This window comes from Epinephelus fuscoguttatus, linkage group LG7, assembly GCF_011397635.1.
Source record: "Epinephelus fuscoguttatus linkage group LG7, E.fuscoguttatus.final_Chr_v1".
Taxonomy (NCBI): domain Eukaryota; kingdom Metazoa; phylum Chordata; class Actinopteri; order Perciformes; family Serranidae; genus Epinephelus; species Epinephelus fuscoguttatus.
Window position 1 is genome coordinate 28,383,418 of NC_064758.1, and position 17,712 is coordinate 28,401,129.

Here is a 17,712-nt window from a genome sequence, read left to right on the forward strand (position 1 = left end):
CTGGTTCATGCTATTTATAAAGCCACTCAAACTACGACCATAGTCGCAGAGGGAAAGCAGATAATTCCCAGTAATCATGATATGGACAGAGGAATACAGACAAAAAGAAAACATGTTTTATCTTAAACCCAGTCTCATAGTTGAGAATAACTAGAGATAACTCGAGCAAAACTAGCCCCATTTTCTCCATTTAACCAGCACTGTGAACACAATCACACACACAGATTGCTGCTGCATACCTGGTTCCTGGTGTTGATTTCGGTGCCGGCGTTATTAAAGCATGGCTCTTGTTAACAGTGGCGTGTGTGCTGGATGCCGGCTGCCTCTTTTCGCCGATGCTAACTGTCCGGACATGAGTCACAGGCCCCTGCAGAAGTGGAAAGACAATCATAACTGCATTGTTTAACATTATACTACACTTTATTCTACATGCCAATGAAAGACATACAGAAATACAACCTTAACTCTGTCCCTGTCAGAATAAAGTACACATTCACAATGCAGTACATACACCTCGACACACATCACACTGGTTGGTTATAACTTGCCATCAGCTTCTTGGAGTCAAAGTTCAGCTGTTCATGTTTCATTCTCGATGCATTACTAAGCAAATGCTGCATTTTAAGATATGTGGTAACCATTTACAACACGAAACACAGTGGGACAGTGACTGAAATACCACCTTGTTTTAATTAATTAGAAAACCTGCACTCTCTGGCTTTGGCTGCGTATTGTAGTCCTGTGTGTTCACATCATTGCATCCAGATCTACAACAGGATCTCCTGGAGAAGACCACTGATGTTTATTTGTTAATCACCACAACCTCTGATCTATATTCACCCTCCCCAACCCTATTTGCACTTTGCGATGCTTGCGTACGTATGCACCGAAATAGCAGGTGAGCTTGGAGATGCCCGCGCAGCCAAGACATACCGCTTTTCAAGATTAAAATGGGGCCCAAGGGGTTAACAATACAGAGACAGCCTTAGTAACAGCTGTGAATGAGTTAGGGATCAACGCTGTTTGTCTTGGTCTTCTCAGTGTCAGCTCGGCTTTAAATACTCCAGAACATTTTATTCTTTTTGGCTTTGGAAGTGTGTTGACCTCACTGTTGTCAACCTTACAGTATCTTACTGGCAGAAATTTTTAATTACCTCTGATTAACAAGAGCCACAACCTGTACTGTGCAGGAATTTCCTCGGATAGCAAAAGTATGACCTTCCCTACTCTCCCTCTGAATGGCTAGTACTCGTTGCCTTCCTTGGTTAGGTTGGTCAAGTTTAAGCAAGAGTGAGGTTAGTTAGTGTTAGGGTAAGAATCCCAGGGTAAGTAGAGGCAGAGTAAGACAGAGCAGGGCGGGTCATGCCTTTGCTATCCTAGAAAATGCAAATTCATGTACTGTGTTTCTTGTATAAGCTTCCTAATATCAAGAGACAGGCATGAATTACCACAATTACATGGATGACAACCAATGTGGCACTGCTGACACAAGCTGCATTAATACTCCGCATAAGTGTGATTCAGACGTTAGCGTTGTGCGGCTCTGCAACACAACCAAGACAATACAATGGGACTAGTTACTGGAGTGCACTCCAAGTAAAATACCTGCTGCAGGTGTCACCCTGGACTATAATCTTATTTAATATGCCTGAATACAGCTGATTTGTATCACAAGGCCATTGTTGAGACATCAATCTGCACCATAATCACTAGCTGGCTGCAATATCTTGATGCAATCCTTTCTGGTCTGCCTAAAAAATCCACAGGTTCAAAATCAATTCATACAAAATTTATCTGTACATGTTTTATCTACAACCAGGAGAGCTCACATTACATAAGTTTTTCTGTGTCCCTGCAGAGGCTGCCTGTCAGTTTTATTATTGATTTTAAGACCCTTTTATTGGTTTGTAAATCTTTAAACAGTTCTGGGCCCGAGGACGTCTGATGTGCTTTTAAGATACAATATGTGCCCCCTAGATCCCACAGGTCCTCTGACTGTCTCCTGGCTGTCCCATGAGCCCACACTCTGATTCATGGCAATGCTGCTGCAGCCATTATGGCCCCAGCCTTTAAAACTGCCTACTAGAGGCCATGATGATGTTAGAGAGTGCATTTCGTCGTTTTTACTTGTTTGATTGCTTCTAATTCTGAACTTCTTATATCTATTTAATTGCAAAAATCTTACATGAAGAGTGATGACACATGTACAATATAATGTTGGCCACATTTAACGGGTAACTTAGGGGAACAACAGTTTTTGAAATTGGTTCAGTGTTGACCACAGCTGGCAGCTGTGAAACAGGCTGTTATGTAACCGCTCAGAGCATGTGTGCACCACCAATGTACGTCCACTAACAGTTCTTGTTTAACACTGAAAGACTCAGATTGTTATTATACGTGTCCGACAACACTATTTAAAGGATCCCTATAGAGACAGACCTGTTTGTTTAAGAGTAAGAGTCTTTTTGTTTAACTAGACACAGCCCCGAAATCGCTATCGCCCAGCCCACCAGACTCCATCTAAATAAACACTAATTTTATTATTGTAAAAAACACTGCATTCAAAGTTGATAGAGACAAAATAAAACTCATAAAAGCTGACTTGGTTCGTGTTTCCACTGTTCCAATAGTCACCTTCTCTGGTTTGCTTAAAATAAACCCTTAATTTATCAAATTAGATGTGAAAATATGCTGATGCTATACTCCCTAAAATTACCTTTTATTAAAATGAAATCTGGTTGATTTGGTGACACTGATTTTGAGGCTGTTTCCGGTTAAACGGAACGGAAAGCTCTATCTCTGTAGTGATTTTCTCCATGATGTTGTGAGACACTCAGAACAGTGATCGAGCCACTGGCAAAAGCAAGTACTTTAGTGGACGTAAATTCATGGTGTGAAGATGCCCCGAGTGGTTACACTGCAGCCTGTATCATGGCTGTGGCCCAATACTGGACAAATTTTTAAAAAAAACAAAAAAAACCTGTTGTTCCCAGTTGTCACTTAGACAAAAAAAAGGGAAAATAGGGTCCAGGTTGAAAATACTTTAATGTTATACCTGCATGCATATTTATTTTTATGTCTTCTTATCTTGATTATATGTTACGTACTTTGAATAGCATCTTTGGATGGATTGTGCTACATAAAGAAAGACTTTTGCCTCTGTATGTATTAAAAGATGATGTTATTAGCAGCGAAGGTGGAAAACAAGCCGTTCAGCACCGCGGACAGTCGAACTAATGGGACGTCGAACCAATGGGCTGTCGAACCAATGACATGGACCCCGGCAACATGGCACAGTTTCAAGTCTCCCCGCCGGTGACTAACAAAAAAGGTTACCAGTGGAAACAGCAGGAGAGAGAACAAGATTAAGATAAAAAGGCGTGAGACAAAGCCTCACTCACCGGGACGCCTTTGAAAATGACAGGAGGGGATTGCCATGACACACTGATGCCGTTCCCAGTCCCAATTCCAGGCCCGGTCCCATTACCATTGCTTAACCCAGCCAGCTCAGGACCCACTGGGATACTCACTGGAGCAGTGGCCTGGAACATGGACAACCACCCCGCCATAGCCAGGAGAGGAGACGACAGAAAGAGGGAGGGACAGGGAAAGTGCAGATAGAAAGAGAGAGGAGGAGGATACAGAGAAACAGATCATATAATGAGCAGGGACGGCATTTTTCCACCTCTATGACTGAAATGTGGCTTCATATCAACTCTAATCAGGAACACAACTGCTTACCACATAAACTATTTCAGATAGACAGAAAATGTGCAAGTTTTAGGATTATAGATAAGGCAGCGTAAGGAACAGCAGAGAGAGGATGAAGTTTGCAGTATTAAAGCATGAGTATGAGTACAGTGAGAAGTGGTTATTGTAGTTCCAGTGCATATACATGCTGTAAGTCTATTTTCAAGTGCATTTTGTGTCGTCATGGCAACTGAAAGTTCCATACAACCTCGAACCACCGCGAAGGACTGAATTCAATATTCAATACTGAATGATTTATACTTTAACCAAATGTGTTTTTCCAGCTGAAACCATTTCATTTTTACCTCCAAGGTCATATAAGTGAGAGGAGTGCTCATAAATTTGTACAGTTAAGAGGAAGAAAAAAGAAGAGGAAGGACACGGAGAAGAAGAGGGAGGAGGAGGCACGGATACCCAAAGTTGCTACAAAGCAGTTCAAATGAAGTGTTGCAAGCAGGAATTTGAACACGACTGAATATCTTGTCTGACTTGAAAATATTCGGACTTCGTTCTTCATGTGACCTTTTGTTAATATTTGCAAGAATGTTTTTTTTTTTTGTTGCTTTTCTCTCCCTGATATATACTCCCACACTGGTGTAGGAGTTCAGTAATTCACTCTGACCTCAGAGCTTTATTTCCCACATTGATCTTGAAAACTGCCTCTGCAGATTCCATATGATAGAAATCTGAAACTTTGTGGCTCTGTAAGTGCTTGATGCTGTTTTGGTTTTGTTTTATTTTCAGGGACACTGCAGTAGCTTCAATTTTGAGAAATAAAATTGAGTAATGTGTGTGTCCAGAGTCTTGTGTGAATTACCTGGTAGGCGTGGTCAGTTCGGATGTGGCAGAGCGTGGAGGGAGCTGACTGACTGAGCGGTGTCGGGGCATGGCTCTGCGATCCATTCACACTGATGTGTTCAGAGTGAGGGACAGCGGTGAGCGGTGGAGGGAAAACAGGCGGAGGGCCAGCCGTGGTGGGGGAGGTGGGTGTGAGGCTGGACAAGCCCTCCGTTAGGCTGTCCATGTTGACCTCGATCTCTGAGTAGTAGAAGTCCTCCTCTCCATCACTGTAGTCCGAGTCGCTGTTTCGCCTGCAGGAGAGGAGCAACTACTTAGAAACTCTTCAGGATATCCTAAACTGAGTTATTGTAGCTTCTTTTTAATTTCAGTTTCAGCTTTGATGTGACAATAAACATCATCGGACCTCTTACGCTCAGTTTCAACACCCATCTTACCACATCTTTATGTAGGCCGCACAGGTATGTTCTCAAACTAAGTCAGTTTCTCCTGTTCATTTCAAATTTATAAACGCGGGTGCCGGAAAATGCTTTATGGTATGTATTTGAAATAATTCCACTCACTCCCCTCTCATCTGCAACCATTAATTTCATGGCTCAGGTCCATGATCTTAAATGGACATTCCTCTGAGGAGCATTAGCCTAAACACTGTTGCCTGTGCTAGAGGTTGGCTGAGTAGGCCTGTGATATATTGCCATTGCAGTCTCGCACATTATTTTAATGCTGTTAGACATTTCTCTGGAAATGAAGCAGAAACATTTTAGTGTACTAAAGGGAAAACTTATAAAAAATAAGGGTGATGTTTATTCAATTTCATATAATTTAATTTGGGTAATATCTGTTTGTGGATGGTTTTAATCTTGGTTCAGTATAATATTGATAAATTTACCAAAAATGCATACTCAGCACATTTTTTCACTCTATGCACTTCATGTTATGTGTTGTTGGTGACATGTTTTGATACAGTTTTATCCTCAGCTGTGCAAAGCAAATAAATGTTTCATTCATTCTATGATTTCTTATCATAAACTGTAAACATACAAACAATACTGAGAGGAGGAAAACAATACATATATCTAATAACATTAAAAGTACATTTCAAAACACTGACTGGAAGCATAGTAGTGATAAAAGATACCATGTGACTTTCCGTTTTACTAAAATACCACTGACATCTACAAACATGGGCCCCGCTGACACTTAATGACACAGAGTGCAGGAGGTGGTTACTCTTCCCAGCAGCAGGGGGCAGTAAAAGCCAGTGGGCTGCGGGCGTCCTCAAACAAACAGGCTGGTGATGAAATGACAGTAACTGCAGGAGGTTAAACTAACTCATGTAGTAACAGTAGAGCAACATGGAGTCTGTCTTTCTCCCCTTGATTCTAGTGATATAAACTTAAAATCATCATAGTTAAGATCCCTTTCTAATAGCTGCTCAAACTCAAAGTTTATGTATTTTACTGGGGTATTTATTTACAGTCTCAAATGTACCTGCTGCATCAGGTAAAAGTAGTAAAGGTAGATTAGTGCTGTGTTGTTACAATGTGACACAGTGGATCACATATATGTACAACACGCAATCACACAGTGTGATACCCCGTACATTTATGTTATATTCAGTCATCTTTTAAGCATTGTGATACAAAGTACCTGCTTCTTTATTAGATAATATACCTCTAAGCACAAGGCTCGAGCGTGAAAAAGAAGCAGTGACACACAAGCTCAGCTCAGATGTAAAGGCAGTCAGCTGGACAGCATCCAATCTGTGACTAGTCGGATATGTGTCACTTTTCTTGTCTTACCACATTATTTAAATCGCAGTTTAATGCAACTACCCCCGAAGCTGCGGAGAAAGGATTATTTAAGTGACACCCACACAGTGGAGGTCTTTATCAAAGTGGAAAAACAAAGCCTGCAGTTATAAACACATGAATATGAATACAAATAAAAACAAACTTTTAAATACTGTCGGTGTCACAATGGAGATCATTGATGTGACTCATGCAGATCATTGTACTGCCTTGTGGTGGTGGTGGTGTGAGTGTTTGTGTGTGTGTGCGGTGGCTCAGCTGAGACAAAAAACTGTGGTTGAGTGCATAATAGACACAACTAGGCAGTATGTAAGTCTAAGGTTTAAGTGGGGAGCCTTACATATTCATTTAACTACACATCTACAAGCAGTATTGGGATCATCACCCAAAAATATGTGTGTATTACACTTTACTCGTTACTTTTATTTTAAAGTAAAGCATTACTTTAGTTAATGACTCCCAGTAGAAAGTAATTTGTTACACTACTTGTCACATTTCTTTTATGTAACTGCATTGTTGCATAATTACAACTTAACAATATAAAGCTAAATGTTATATATGCCGCACAAATCCCTATCCTTACAAGTAGGGCTTGGTATTGCTAAAAAAGTTACGATATCACTGCTGAAACCAGAACCCCTGAAGTGATACCAATACAAATAGAGTACTTCATTCGATACCCATAATGTGAACAGGGTTGGATGTAGAATAGCCATAATGTTAAATGTTTTGGTGGCATCTTGGCACGCTTAACTGTCAACTCAAATACACCATGCTCCATTTCACCACAGTGTGAGCTCCGCACTGGGGACAGTTGTGAGAGTCTGCTCAGCTGCACACATATGCAACTGGGCTATGTGTTAGCATCACATGGTTACTAATGAGTTTAACATCAGATTCAAAACATTTTGTTGCTGGTGCAAGTTTGTTGGGACTGTTTAATTGCTCAGTGTTAGCCGCTGCTGCTGTGTAGGGGTGGTTAACGATAATATCGTCATTGTTGTTTTAATGATGTGCAAATTTACGTTATCGAGTATGCAAATGACTTCACAAAAACAACTGAAAACACACGTTGAAAGGTTGAAACCCCACATGTTCATTGAACAAGAGTTACCCAACTTGCGTGCAGCAGCACACCGCAGTACACCTAGGTGGTCACATGATCTCTCACTGGCACCTTCCCGGCAAGTCAGCCTGCTGCTAAACAAACATTAGCGAGACAACATAGCAACACCGCCCACGGATGCTCCAGCTTTGGAAGACGTGGGTCAACTGTAGTGATAGGTCCCAGCCTGTCAGGCTAAAGTTCGCAGTACTGGAAGACCGTCTACGGAGCTACCTAGCCTAGCCACAGTTAGCTGAACGAAGCGGCAACATGGCACAGTTTCAAGTCTCCCCGCCGGAAAAGTTCACCTTCAAGGCTGAAGACTGGCCTAAATGGATTAAACGCTTCGACAGATTCCGCATTGCTTCTGGATTGGAGACGCAAGCAGAAGAGAATCGCAGGAATGTGATCTTTGAGAAAGTAAAGTTTAATCAGCGGCTTCAAGAAACGGGCGAGACGGCCGACAGTTTCATTACGGCGCTGCACTGCCTGGCGGAGCACTGCGGTTACGGGGCTCTACATGATGAGATGGTGAGGGACAGGCTTGTGGTGAGTCTGCGGGACAAACGCCTATCAGAACAGTTGCAAATGGACCCGGAATTGACGCTACAAAAGGCCGTCACCAGAGTCAAACAGAGAGAGCAGGTAAAAAAGCAGCAAGAAATGTTAAGAACATTTTTCCATTAATATCATCCATCAGAAACAATTAATGAGCTATAACTCAGGCTGTTAAAAACACATATTTAAAAGAATATCGTCTAATTATCGTTGTCTTCAAACTCCGCCAAAATATCGAGATATTATTTTTTGTCCATATCGCACACCCCTACTGCTGTGTTAGCTTGTGTTTTGGCGGCATCTCAGCACGCTGAACTGCCAACTCAAACACACTGTGCTGCATTTCCCCACAGCACTCACTGTATGGTAAGTAGCTTCCGCTGTGGGGGTGTGAGTTTTGCACAGGGGACAGTTGTAAGAGTCCGCACGGCCACACATATAGTGACAGTAGTAACACGATTAAGAGTATCAAACAGTTATTGACGAGTTTAAGAACAGAATAAACCACTTTGGTGCTGGTGCAAGTTCACTGGGACTGTTTGACAGCTCAGTGTTGGATGTTAGCCGTCACTGCTGTGTTAGCGCGTCCTAACCGAGCAGACATTAAAAAGACCTTTTGTTGGAAGCACAGCAGCTCTGGACATGGCTGGGTAGTAAGGGTGGTCTGGAATCAGATCCCGGCACAAAAAGAATCAAATGCCAGTATCGTTGGACTGGTGACGTTTTGACACAACTTGGTACGGGGCTATTTTGGTCAATACTTAAAAGTTATCGAGCACTGATACCCTGCTAATAAGGAGGAACACATTGGATGATGACAGGTTTATAAAGAAAAAAGCATGTTTAAATGACATATAATCTGCATTTAACAGCCAAACACACTCAACAAAGTCACTTGAGTCGTTCGCTCACCAAACTGTAGTTTTATTGTAGACTAGTTCAGCTTATTTGGCTTGTTTATCACTGAAGCAGCCGTTATATATAATGAGGAGGAATCTCTCAAATCATTTGTCAGACAACCTGTTCCTCCTTGGAGACAGCACACACTGCTCAGGCTGTAGAGCCTCTCCACAGGTGCACTAGACAGCATCGCAGTTGTTGGCAAGTTTGATTAATTTTTTTCTATCCATTCATTATGTGGATAATTGAAGAACTTCTGTAACTCAACTAACAACATAATTGTTTCATTAGCAGCTGTAATGTGATTACTGAATTTAGGAACAGTAACACGTTATATTACAGTACCCGTGAATAAGATATGTGAATTATACCTATAATATTTAGTCAAGAATCCTTTCTGGAAACGATAACTGAGCGCTGCGTGTGTGCAGTTTTCCTGTTATGACTTCCAACTCACCCCAGGTGGACGGTGCGGATGTGTCGCTGGATCCCTGAGGAGGTGCTGAGGACCTTTTCACAGTTCTTCCACAAGCACTTGAACATCACCTTCATGGAGTTCTGGAAGAGACGATAACCACAAAACCAGCACAAGTCAGAGGATAGCTGATTTAGACAAGTGTCACTATAAACACACTGTGAGTGTATTGTCATTACATCTATCTTTGGTTTATTTATTTAATCCTTTAATTAAAGCCTTTGGGTTGTGAATCATTTTCCGAACAATGGAAAAACATAGGCTGTCAGCCACGGCAGAAACAGTGATGAAACTTAACACATTATCTGTAAAACACACTGATGAGTATTTCATGGGAAATGGAGGTCTATGCAGCATGTATTGTCACGTTCCTCTGTGTGGATCTCATTGGCAGCCACGACACAAAGGCCTTTGTGGGAGACTGAGTGCCACGCTACAAGGGGCCAAACACTACACCTCATTAGAGAGCTATTAGAGCAGCAAGCCCATAAAAATAGAAACCCGATATATGACAAGCTCAGACACATACAGAGTGGGAGAGAAAGAGAGACAGAAAAAGACAGGGGACGCAGAGGGGACAATGAAATTGTACCCTTTTCTGTCTACCTCGCAGTGCTTTCATGTTCAGCCACTGATCGATGAGCAGACTAAATGTACTATTTTCATTTCTTCCTGCTTTCTGTGCATGTTGTGGACCGGGGTGAAGATCCATGGGACTCCCTAGAAAGTTGGTATTTTATACGGGGGCGGTGCTTTACGTCCTGCATCACACAGAGTGTACTGTACTTGATGTGCGTTCCCCTTGTCTGGCATTGGGTCGCCTCATCACTTGTTGGTTACGCTAGTCAAACCATAAGCTTTAGGGGTTGTGTATTAACTTAATCTTTGCCTCAACCCCGAGATTAATCCTACAGGAGGTCTCATGTCTAACTGTAATTTCAAACGGACATGAGTTTTTGATGTTTGTTATCTTCAATTTATGAAGATATACTTAGATTTTTGCTCCTTGTACTGCTGGCATGGCTACAACCTCCCCTGCAAATCTACTCTACTAGATCTAGATCTACTCAGATTGGTGATATCAATGTAGTATTTTGCAAGGCTTACAAGGCAGACTATCAATTTTCATGCACATATATGCAAGACAAATTATAGCAAAACATGAAAAGTATATTCTGTATACCTGCATACATGTAGCGTGTATTATTCAGTCCAGTTTCCCTAATTTTTTCCAAGCATCAGAAATAAAACTAGCCCACATTTTGCCACTAAGTCAAACTTTACAAAGGTGCGCACAGCTTATCATTTAAAGTATGAACGCACAGTCAGAGGATGAGCTGGTGAGACAGTGACTGAGCTCATCAAAGCATGATCTATCTCACCGGAAATAGGTTGGTGCTGGGGTGCAGCCTGGGGCTGTCCCTGATGTTTAAAACAACATTCAAGGCCTCTCAAAAAAGTACAACTACATATACATAGCACATGTATGCTTTACTTCCTCATATACACACAGACAAAAGCACACCTGTGAAAACCACACTGGCCTCTTTCTAACCTCTGATTATCAAAAGTAGCATTTGGAAATGCTCATCATATCTGACCCCCTCAAATCTGGTTTCACATTAAGATGAATATAAGTCTCTTTGGTTCATGAGCAAACCATGAGGGAGACAGAAAGATAAAAAGATGGAGTGGGTGTTTTTTTTTTTTATATCAATTCATTTTCATTTTTGCCCATCAGGGGTTGGCAGCTGTCCGATGAGCAGGCAGGGACCTGCATCACTGCTAATGAAAGACAGTGGGTGTGTTCTCTCATTACCTTTCAACAGCCTCTGGAGAAAGAAGGCCAAGAAGAGAAGAGAGGGAGGGAGCAGGGAAGACAGATAGGGGAGAACTGAGAGAGGAGTGAGAGTAGAACAGGTTTTTATCAATGGTTATGTTAACTAGTACTGCTCTCAACTATTTCTCATTGACTGTCACTTCATTTTATTCTATTCAACAGCAAATGCTCAACTGGTGCTGGCTGTGTGCACGCTCCCTACCATGCTGTTTATAACAACCCTAATACAAATGACACAGCAAAGCTAGTCTTTATTCCCACAAACAATCACAAATCACTTAATTCCCTAAGCGTTTTTCTTGCATCTTAACACTGTTACAGTAAGACTGGTGATTGCCATGTTTAATAATCCTCTTAGCCCACTGCCTGCAGAAAATCAAACAGCCCACAATCCAAGGGGCAGCTGCTCATAGAGGGTTTAGACCTCTGGGGTTGGCGTCAGTTATATTGCAACACAAAGCTGGCCAGCAGGTTAGCTCACGTTTTATCCCTCTTCCACACAACTTGTGTGTCTATTTTCCTCCCGGCGTCATCTTACTTCATTTCCTGTCTGCTTATCTATGGTATGGCATGGCTCTCTAGCAGCGTCGTCCTCCGAGTCTTTGTGGTTTTATATATTCGCCAGCTCAATAATCTGCCCCACTCCAGGGAGGTGGAATTGCAAACACCCACATATTGTACAGTGTATGAGCTCTCCTCTGTCACTGTATGGCTAGAGGAAATATTGAGATTCATTTCTCCTCTTGTTGCAACCATGAGCATCAATTCTCCTCTCCTCCTCTGCACCCTCCGAGTCTCATTTTTATGCATCCCTTGAACCTTTGGCTACTTCCTGCTGTTCATCCCTCCCCGCTCCTTCAATCTTACTAAACCTTCCCACCTCCCCCCATGAAAAGACTAAAGAGGGGATGTAAGGCTTCTTGACAGTGAAAACACTTTGACACTCTGGACTGTTTCTATGGTTTAAAAAAATGAGACGGAGAGGAGTGAAAGGGAGAACATAATCCATCATCTGCACAAGCACAAAGCGACAGGTCTTATGTCAGAGGCTGTTAAACTGCATTTCATTTTCTGGATGTTTCTAGCAGGTTTTCCAAGGTCTCTCCCTGCTGCTATTTTATAGAAATAACAAAAGCATATCAGAGTTGTTTCTCTACAACTGTGGCCATGAAATATTACTCAGCATGTGCTGATTTTTTTTGGTTTGAGTTTAAAGTGGAATGGACAGAATTTGGGGCTGCTGTGATACCACAAACCACAGCAGAGTCAAGAAACTGTGGATGTCAACTTATTTCTTTGAGTTTGTTATCTTCCTGATATATGGCTCATTTATAGTTAATTTACGTGCTAGATACTTACATTTCAAACACTGTAACTATCATTGCCCTCATACTTTTCGCATGTCCTAAGTGTCATAGATACATCCAAAAGATGGCACTAGAATACACTCTGTACTCTGTTCGTCCATATCCGTAATCTTATAGAAAATATACACAAATATGGACGACATGGACACGAACATGGACAGAAGGCTCCGTCCATGCTCGTATAAGTATCTAACTTTGAGCATAAATGAGCCCTTGATGTATAAGTCAGATCAAGTGTCATCCATTTTTACCTTACGCTTTCGAGGTATGGGGTCCTCAAACATGAAGTGCGTGCTCTCTGCGACATCCTCAATGACGTCATCGCCCTGGGACGAGAGCAGGAAGTTTTTGTTGGTATCGTTGGATAGCGGCGGGGACGGTGTGGAGGGCACTGATTGGTCGCTGGCATCCCAGCTCCAGTTGCCACTGGTCGAACTGCTGTAGCTATCTGATAGCACCTCTTTCCAAGCCCTGCTGGCTGGCTCTGGGACTGCAGTTTAGAGAAGACAGACAGTTTAGATTAATGGTAAGACAAAAGTGAGCATGAGTGTTTGTGCACAATATTTTAAAGGTCTGAAATAAAAACAATGTTGGCACAACATAAAGTTGGAAGAGTATGCATAGCAGTCCTGACCCACATCCTAACTCTAGAAGGGAAATGAAAATGTAAAATCTCTCAAAAGCCCTAAACCCTGACAGCCTGTTTGATGCATAAATAGCTTTAATATGGTATATGCAGTGGATACTTTACTGTCCGAACATTTTTCATTTAGCTATACTGGACTCTGCCCATTAAGCCCAACACAGCTTTAATTTCCTGGACAAGGTACCATATTACTTCTCTAAGTCTTGGCCCACAAACCTTTTCTATACCCTTTGGCCTTTTGACCAGCTCATCCAATGACGCTTGACTGGATAATCGTGCCGGCTTTATCTGACTTTCACTGCAGCAAGACATAGGACAAAAACAAAACTTAAACCCCATCATAGAGCAAAGCTTAATATGATGTATGCTGGGGATTAACATATACCAACCAATAACTATTTCCTATAGGAATATAAGGAGCTGAATCCCAGTTAATACATTACTAGATCAATTTGTCCATGAGGATTACTTCTCACAGATTTACTAAAGCCCTGAGGTGGACAATGTTTCACCTCCCTCAGAGCAGAGTGTGGCCAGGTTTCATTTCAAGTCCTAAATGATACAATAAGGGGGAAATGTGTATCACAAAAAAATACTTTTGATGTGAAGCCACAAAAATCGTGCAGAATAAGGAGTGTCGTTGGGGAGCCCGGCTGTCAGGGGACATCAGGGTACGGATGAGCAAGGCCCAAGGCTCAGAAGGAAGCCCATGCAAAGGGAAATGGTTGACAATTAAATGGGATTAAGTACAACAATTATATTTACTGACTATATCGTTGACAATATGAGTTATATGTATCTACTAGGGATGTACTGATTTATCAGCTGAACATTTGTATCTGCTGATATTTGCATTGTTGACTGCCATCGGCCTGTAAGATGACATGCACTGATAGCAGTGAGTGATGTTTTTCTGTTGTATCACATCAGTTTCCCAGGTTTCGAGACTAATGGTCTCAAACTTAAATTAATGAGCAGGTAGAAGAAGAATATAATGACTCTTTGGTGAATTGGCTCTCTGATATCATTGTGTTGTGATAAAGGTGGCTAGAAAACAATAGAAAACATGTTTCGGACACCAAAGGACACAATAAACTCACTAATGTTGTGTCAGAGAGCACACCTTTTTGCTTCCCTGATAATGCTACACTGTGAACAACAAATCCATGCTGACATCAGCAGGAGGAGAGCTAGTTGATGTTAGCTCTATGAAGCCGGTTGCAGCAACTAACAGCTCACAGAGGATGCATACAGTTACATAATAATCTATAGAGTAAAAAGGAGTATCGGGCGAAGGTAAATCATAACATTCTCATGATGTGTTCAATGTAATCTTGTAAAATGTAAATGTAGTTTCCCCTGGCACAAAAGGAGGAATAAATAACAGTAACAACAAAACAAGCAACAATATCAAAACATTGGCATCTGCTGTCAGCTATGAGCAATCAGCCAAATTATTATTTTAACTACTGTTATCGGTATCAGTATCTGTATTTACATGTTAAATAAATGTATTGTTATCATTGAAACACATTGCAACTTGTCAACTGATACTCCACACACAGTTATTGGGAAATTATGCGGTGGAGTTTCACTTGCATCATATTCACAATCATAGCGGGGTCAGATGTGCAGAACACATGTGCCGCTGATGTAAATACTTCATTTGAAGGCATTTTGTTTTCGCTCCTTTATTTGTTTTATGGTAAAAGAAGGAATGTAAGTGTTAAAATCTAACTTGAAATATTTTTTCTTTGCGTTTTGAAATAACTGACTTGACCTTTTGTGCTATAAAATCAAAACTGAGAACATGTATGCAAAACTGTTTGGCCTGGATGGTTGGATATGGTTGTTGGAGACTGCATCTCTGTCAGCACAAGGCTAATGGCCAAAAGCTTATTTGCCTGTTAGTATTAGAGCTTAGGGTAGTGGTGGTGGTGGTGCTGGCGTGGGTGAGGATGAGGGGCAAAATTTGGAAAATACTAATACTGTAATACTAATACTAATAATTGAGCAATTAAATTTGCATTTTCACGAGGCTCGGATAAACTGTGATAAATCAATGATATCCACCACCTTCTGCAATACCTTGTGTCAAGTAAGGTTTTCATCGAGATTAGCTCCTCCAAAACCCACAGCACCCTCTGAATAGATCTAATGAATTCTACAATAAAAATGTACACTGTAACAGATTTATTTTGTCGTACACTGCTGTCAAACAGGTTTATTTGGAATATGAGCTACTACATGTTGCCTTACTGAAAGCAAAAAGAGTAGCCTTGGTTTAATGCTGGCAGAAAAAAAAAGCAGATAGGACTTTGACCGTCTGGCAGGGTTGGCATGGTAATACTAGAACCAGCAAAAGGAGCTCTGATGATAGGGTCATGGCTGAACAGTTGGCAGCAAGTGCTGGGCTTGGGTAAGCATGCATACAAAGATAAGGGAATAGTGCAAATGACACTGTAAGACAGCCTTCCATTAAGTGAACACATAAATGACTCTGCAGATCAGTCTGTGTTGAGGTAACATCTCAGTAACTGATGAGTTTTTCATCCCAGGGTCCCCCTGCTCCACCTGACTAAGTGTAAGTGACCCTGTGACATGATGTGAAGTAAATGGCCTTAGTTTGTTTAATACAGTGGATGAGTCAGTCTTTGACGGTTTCTACTGCAGATGTGTTTAAGATTAGGATGGAGCTGATGCTGAGGGAGTGATGTTACCTGTAGCTGCAGAGGAAGGGTAGAGCACCAAAGGGGATGTGGACAGTGAGGTCAGGACAGTGGCTGCCATCACCTCCTTATCAGCATGACCTGAGGGCTTCCTGCAAAAACACACAAATATAGATTGACCACACAGGAAAAAGTCACGTGTAGATTATCACCTCTGAACTTGTCTCCACTTCACCTTGAACCCAAGCATCAGGAAAAGTGTCTAACCATGGTGGATGAATAAAATTCCAACAGGTAATACAATACTGTACTTTTTTTTCCAAAGAAAAATAAAATGCTTCACATGTGAGCTTCATATCGTTCTGCTCTGAATATAGCTGTTAGTGTAGTTTTGGATAACTTGGGCATCTCACATGACTGCAGGGTCCAACAATAACATTCATGTCAGGATTTTGTGTTACAGCACCCTGACATTAAGAAGTGGGATTTCTTAGTTATAAAGGACGTGAGTTACATGTTTTACACTTCCTGTGAACATAACCTAATTAATCTGATTTCCTTATGTGTATTTACACTGTGTTAACACCTTATTTTGCAAAGCTGACATATTCATGTATATCCTGGGTTGTTTCAATGAATTTACAGGTCAGAATACGGGTGAACTCCAACTTTGGCGGCAACCGATTTAACCACAAAGATGCTAGCTGGATAAAGAAACATTAGATCACTGCCTCGAGACAACCCGAGAAATACAGGAGGACAGCTGATCCAGCCTTGCTGTCTGAGAACACTGCGGTAAAGCTAGCTGCTGCAGAAACTGGAGACAGACACAGGCAGTGCAGAACAAAGTCTTGGCAAGTAGAGCAGTAATGTCGCTCCTGATAAAAATATCTGAAATATTATTTATATCAAACAATATTTCTCTTACTTTTTGAGCACCGGCCCGATCAACTAGCTGATTGTATTTTTGGGCCCAATGATAGAAAATAAAAAGATTAAAACAATAAATTCCACATAAAGCCACAGTGTGTTTGAGATTCAGACTAAAATTATTAGCAGAGATAAAAAGCAGAGGGAAATATAAAAGTCTTAGCCTGTTTTTAAAAGTAGACCGAGGTGGGGCACATCTAAGATCATACCGGAAGTTTATTCCAGCTATGTATCGTATAATAAATGAATGTAGCTTCATCCTGTTTAGTTCTAGAGGGTTCATAGTGTGGAAGTAAATCAGAGATATACTTACGTAATAAAACTATTAAGTGATTTATAACAGTCAATTCTTTGAGGCTCTTGTAGCCAGTACAGAGATCTGAGAGGTGGTATAATATGTTCAGCGTTCCTGCTCTTTGTTAGAACTCAGCAAGCGGTGTTAAGAAATATGTTTGAACAAATGAAACTGCAGCCATACTCTGCAAAACAGTCTGCTGTTTTGACTGAGTAATGGAAAATTATTTTAGAAGAAAAACCCCGGCCTTGTCCCCTGAGAAAGCTTCAAATCTCTGTAGCCCCCAAAAATATCAACAGTGATGTTGGAAGAAATTCGAATGATGCAGCGAACAAATCCAACAAAAGAAGTAGCCAGAGTACACAGATACATGATTATATGCACCGTGGGGAACTCACAGTTTGTGTGTGTGAGTTTAAGATTGTGCATGTGTGTGTGTACACGAGGATGTAATGGAAAGCCTCAAGAGTGAAAGGGTTTTGTGGTGTGTTTCTGCACAGCTTGTGCAACCTCGCTTAGAGAGAAGGAGAGACACGCTTGTTCCTCCTTTCCTGCTCAGTACACCCCA

The 17,712-nt window shown here is 41.4% G+C and overlaps 1 protein-coding gene across 2 annotated transcripts in view; it reads right to left on the reverse strand.

Moving 5' to 3' along the window:
* slc2a4rg (SLC2A4 regulator) overlaps nucleotides 1-17,712 on the reverse strand; it is a 50,425-nt gene that overhangs the window by 7,264 nt on the left and 25,449 nt on the right. The window contains exons 3-8 of one of the 2 annotated variants that reach the window (XM_049580476.1): nucleotides 15,971-16,071; nucleotides 12,856-13,094; nucleotides 9,380-9,480; nucleotides 4,568-4,841; nucleotides 3,402-3,542; nucleotides 240-367 (exon numbers count right to left, since the gene is read on the reverse strand). In XM_049580476.1, coding sequence (XP_049436433.1) covers nucleotides 240-367; nucleotides 3,402-3,542; nucleotides 4,568-4,841; nucleotides 9,380-9,480; nucleotides 12,856-13,094; nucleotides 15,971-16,071 — 984 coding nt within the window. The remainder of the gene's footprint in view (nucleotides 1-239; nucleotides 368-3,401; nucleotides 3,543-4,567; nucleotides 4,842-9,379; nucleotides 9,481-12,855; nucleotides 13,095-15,970; nucleotides 16,072-17,712) is intronic. The other variant, XM_049580477.1, reaches the window with a different exon arrangement.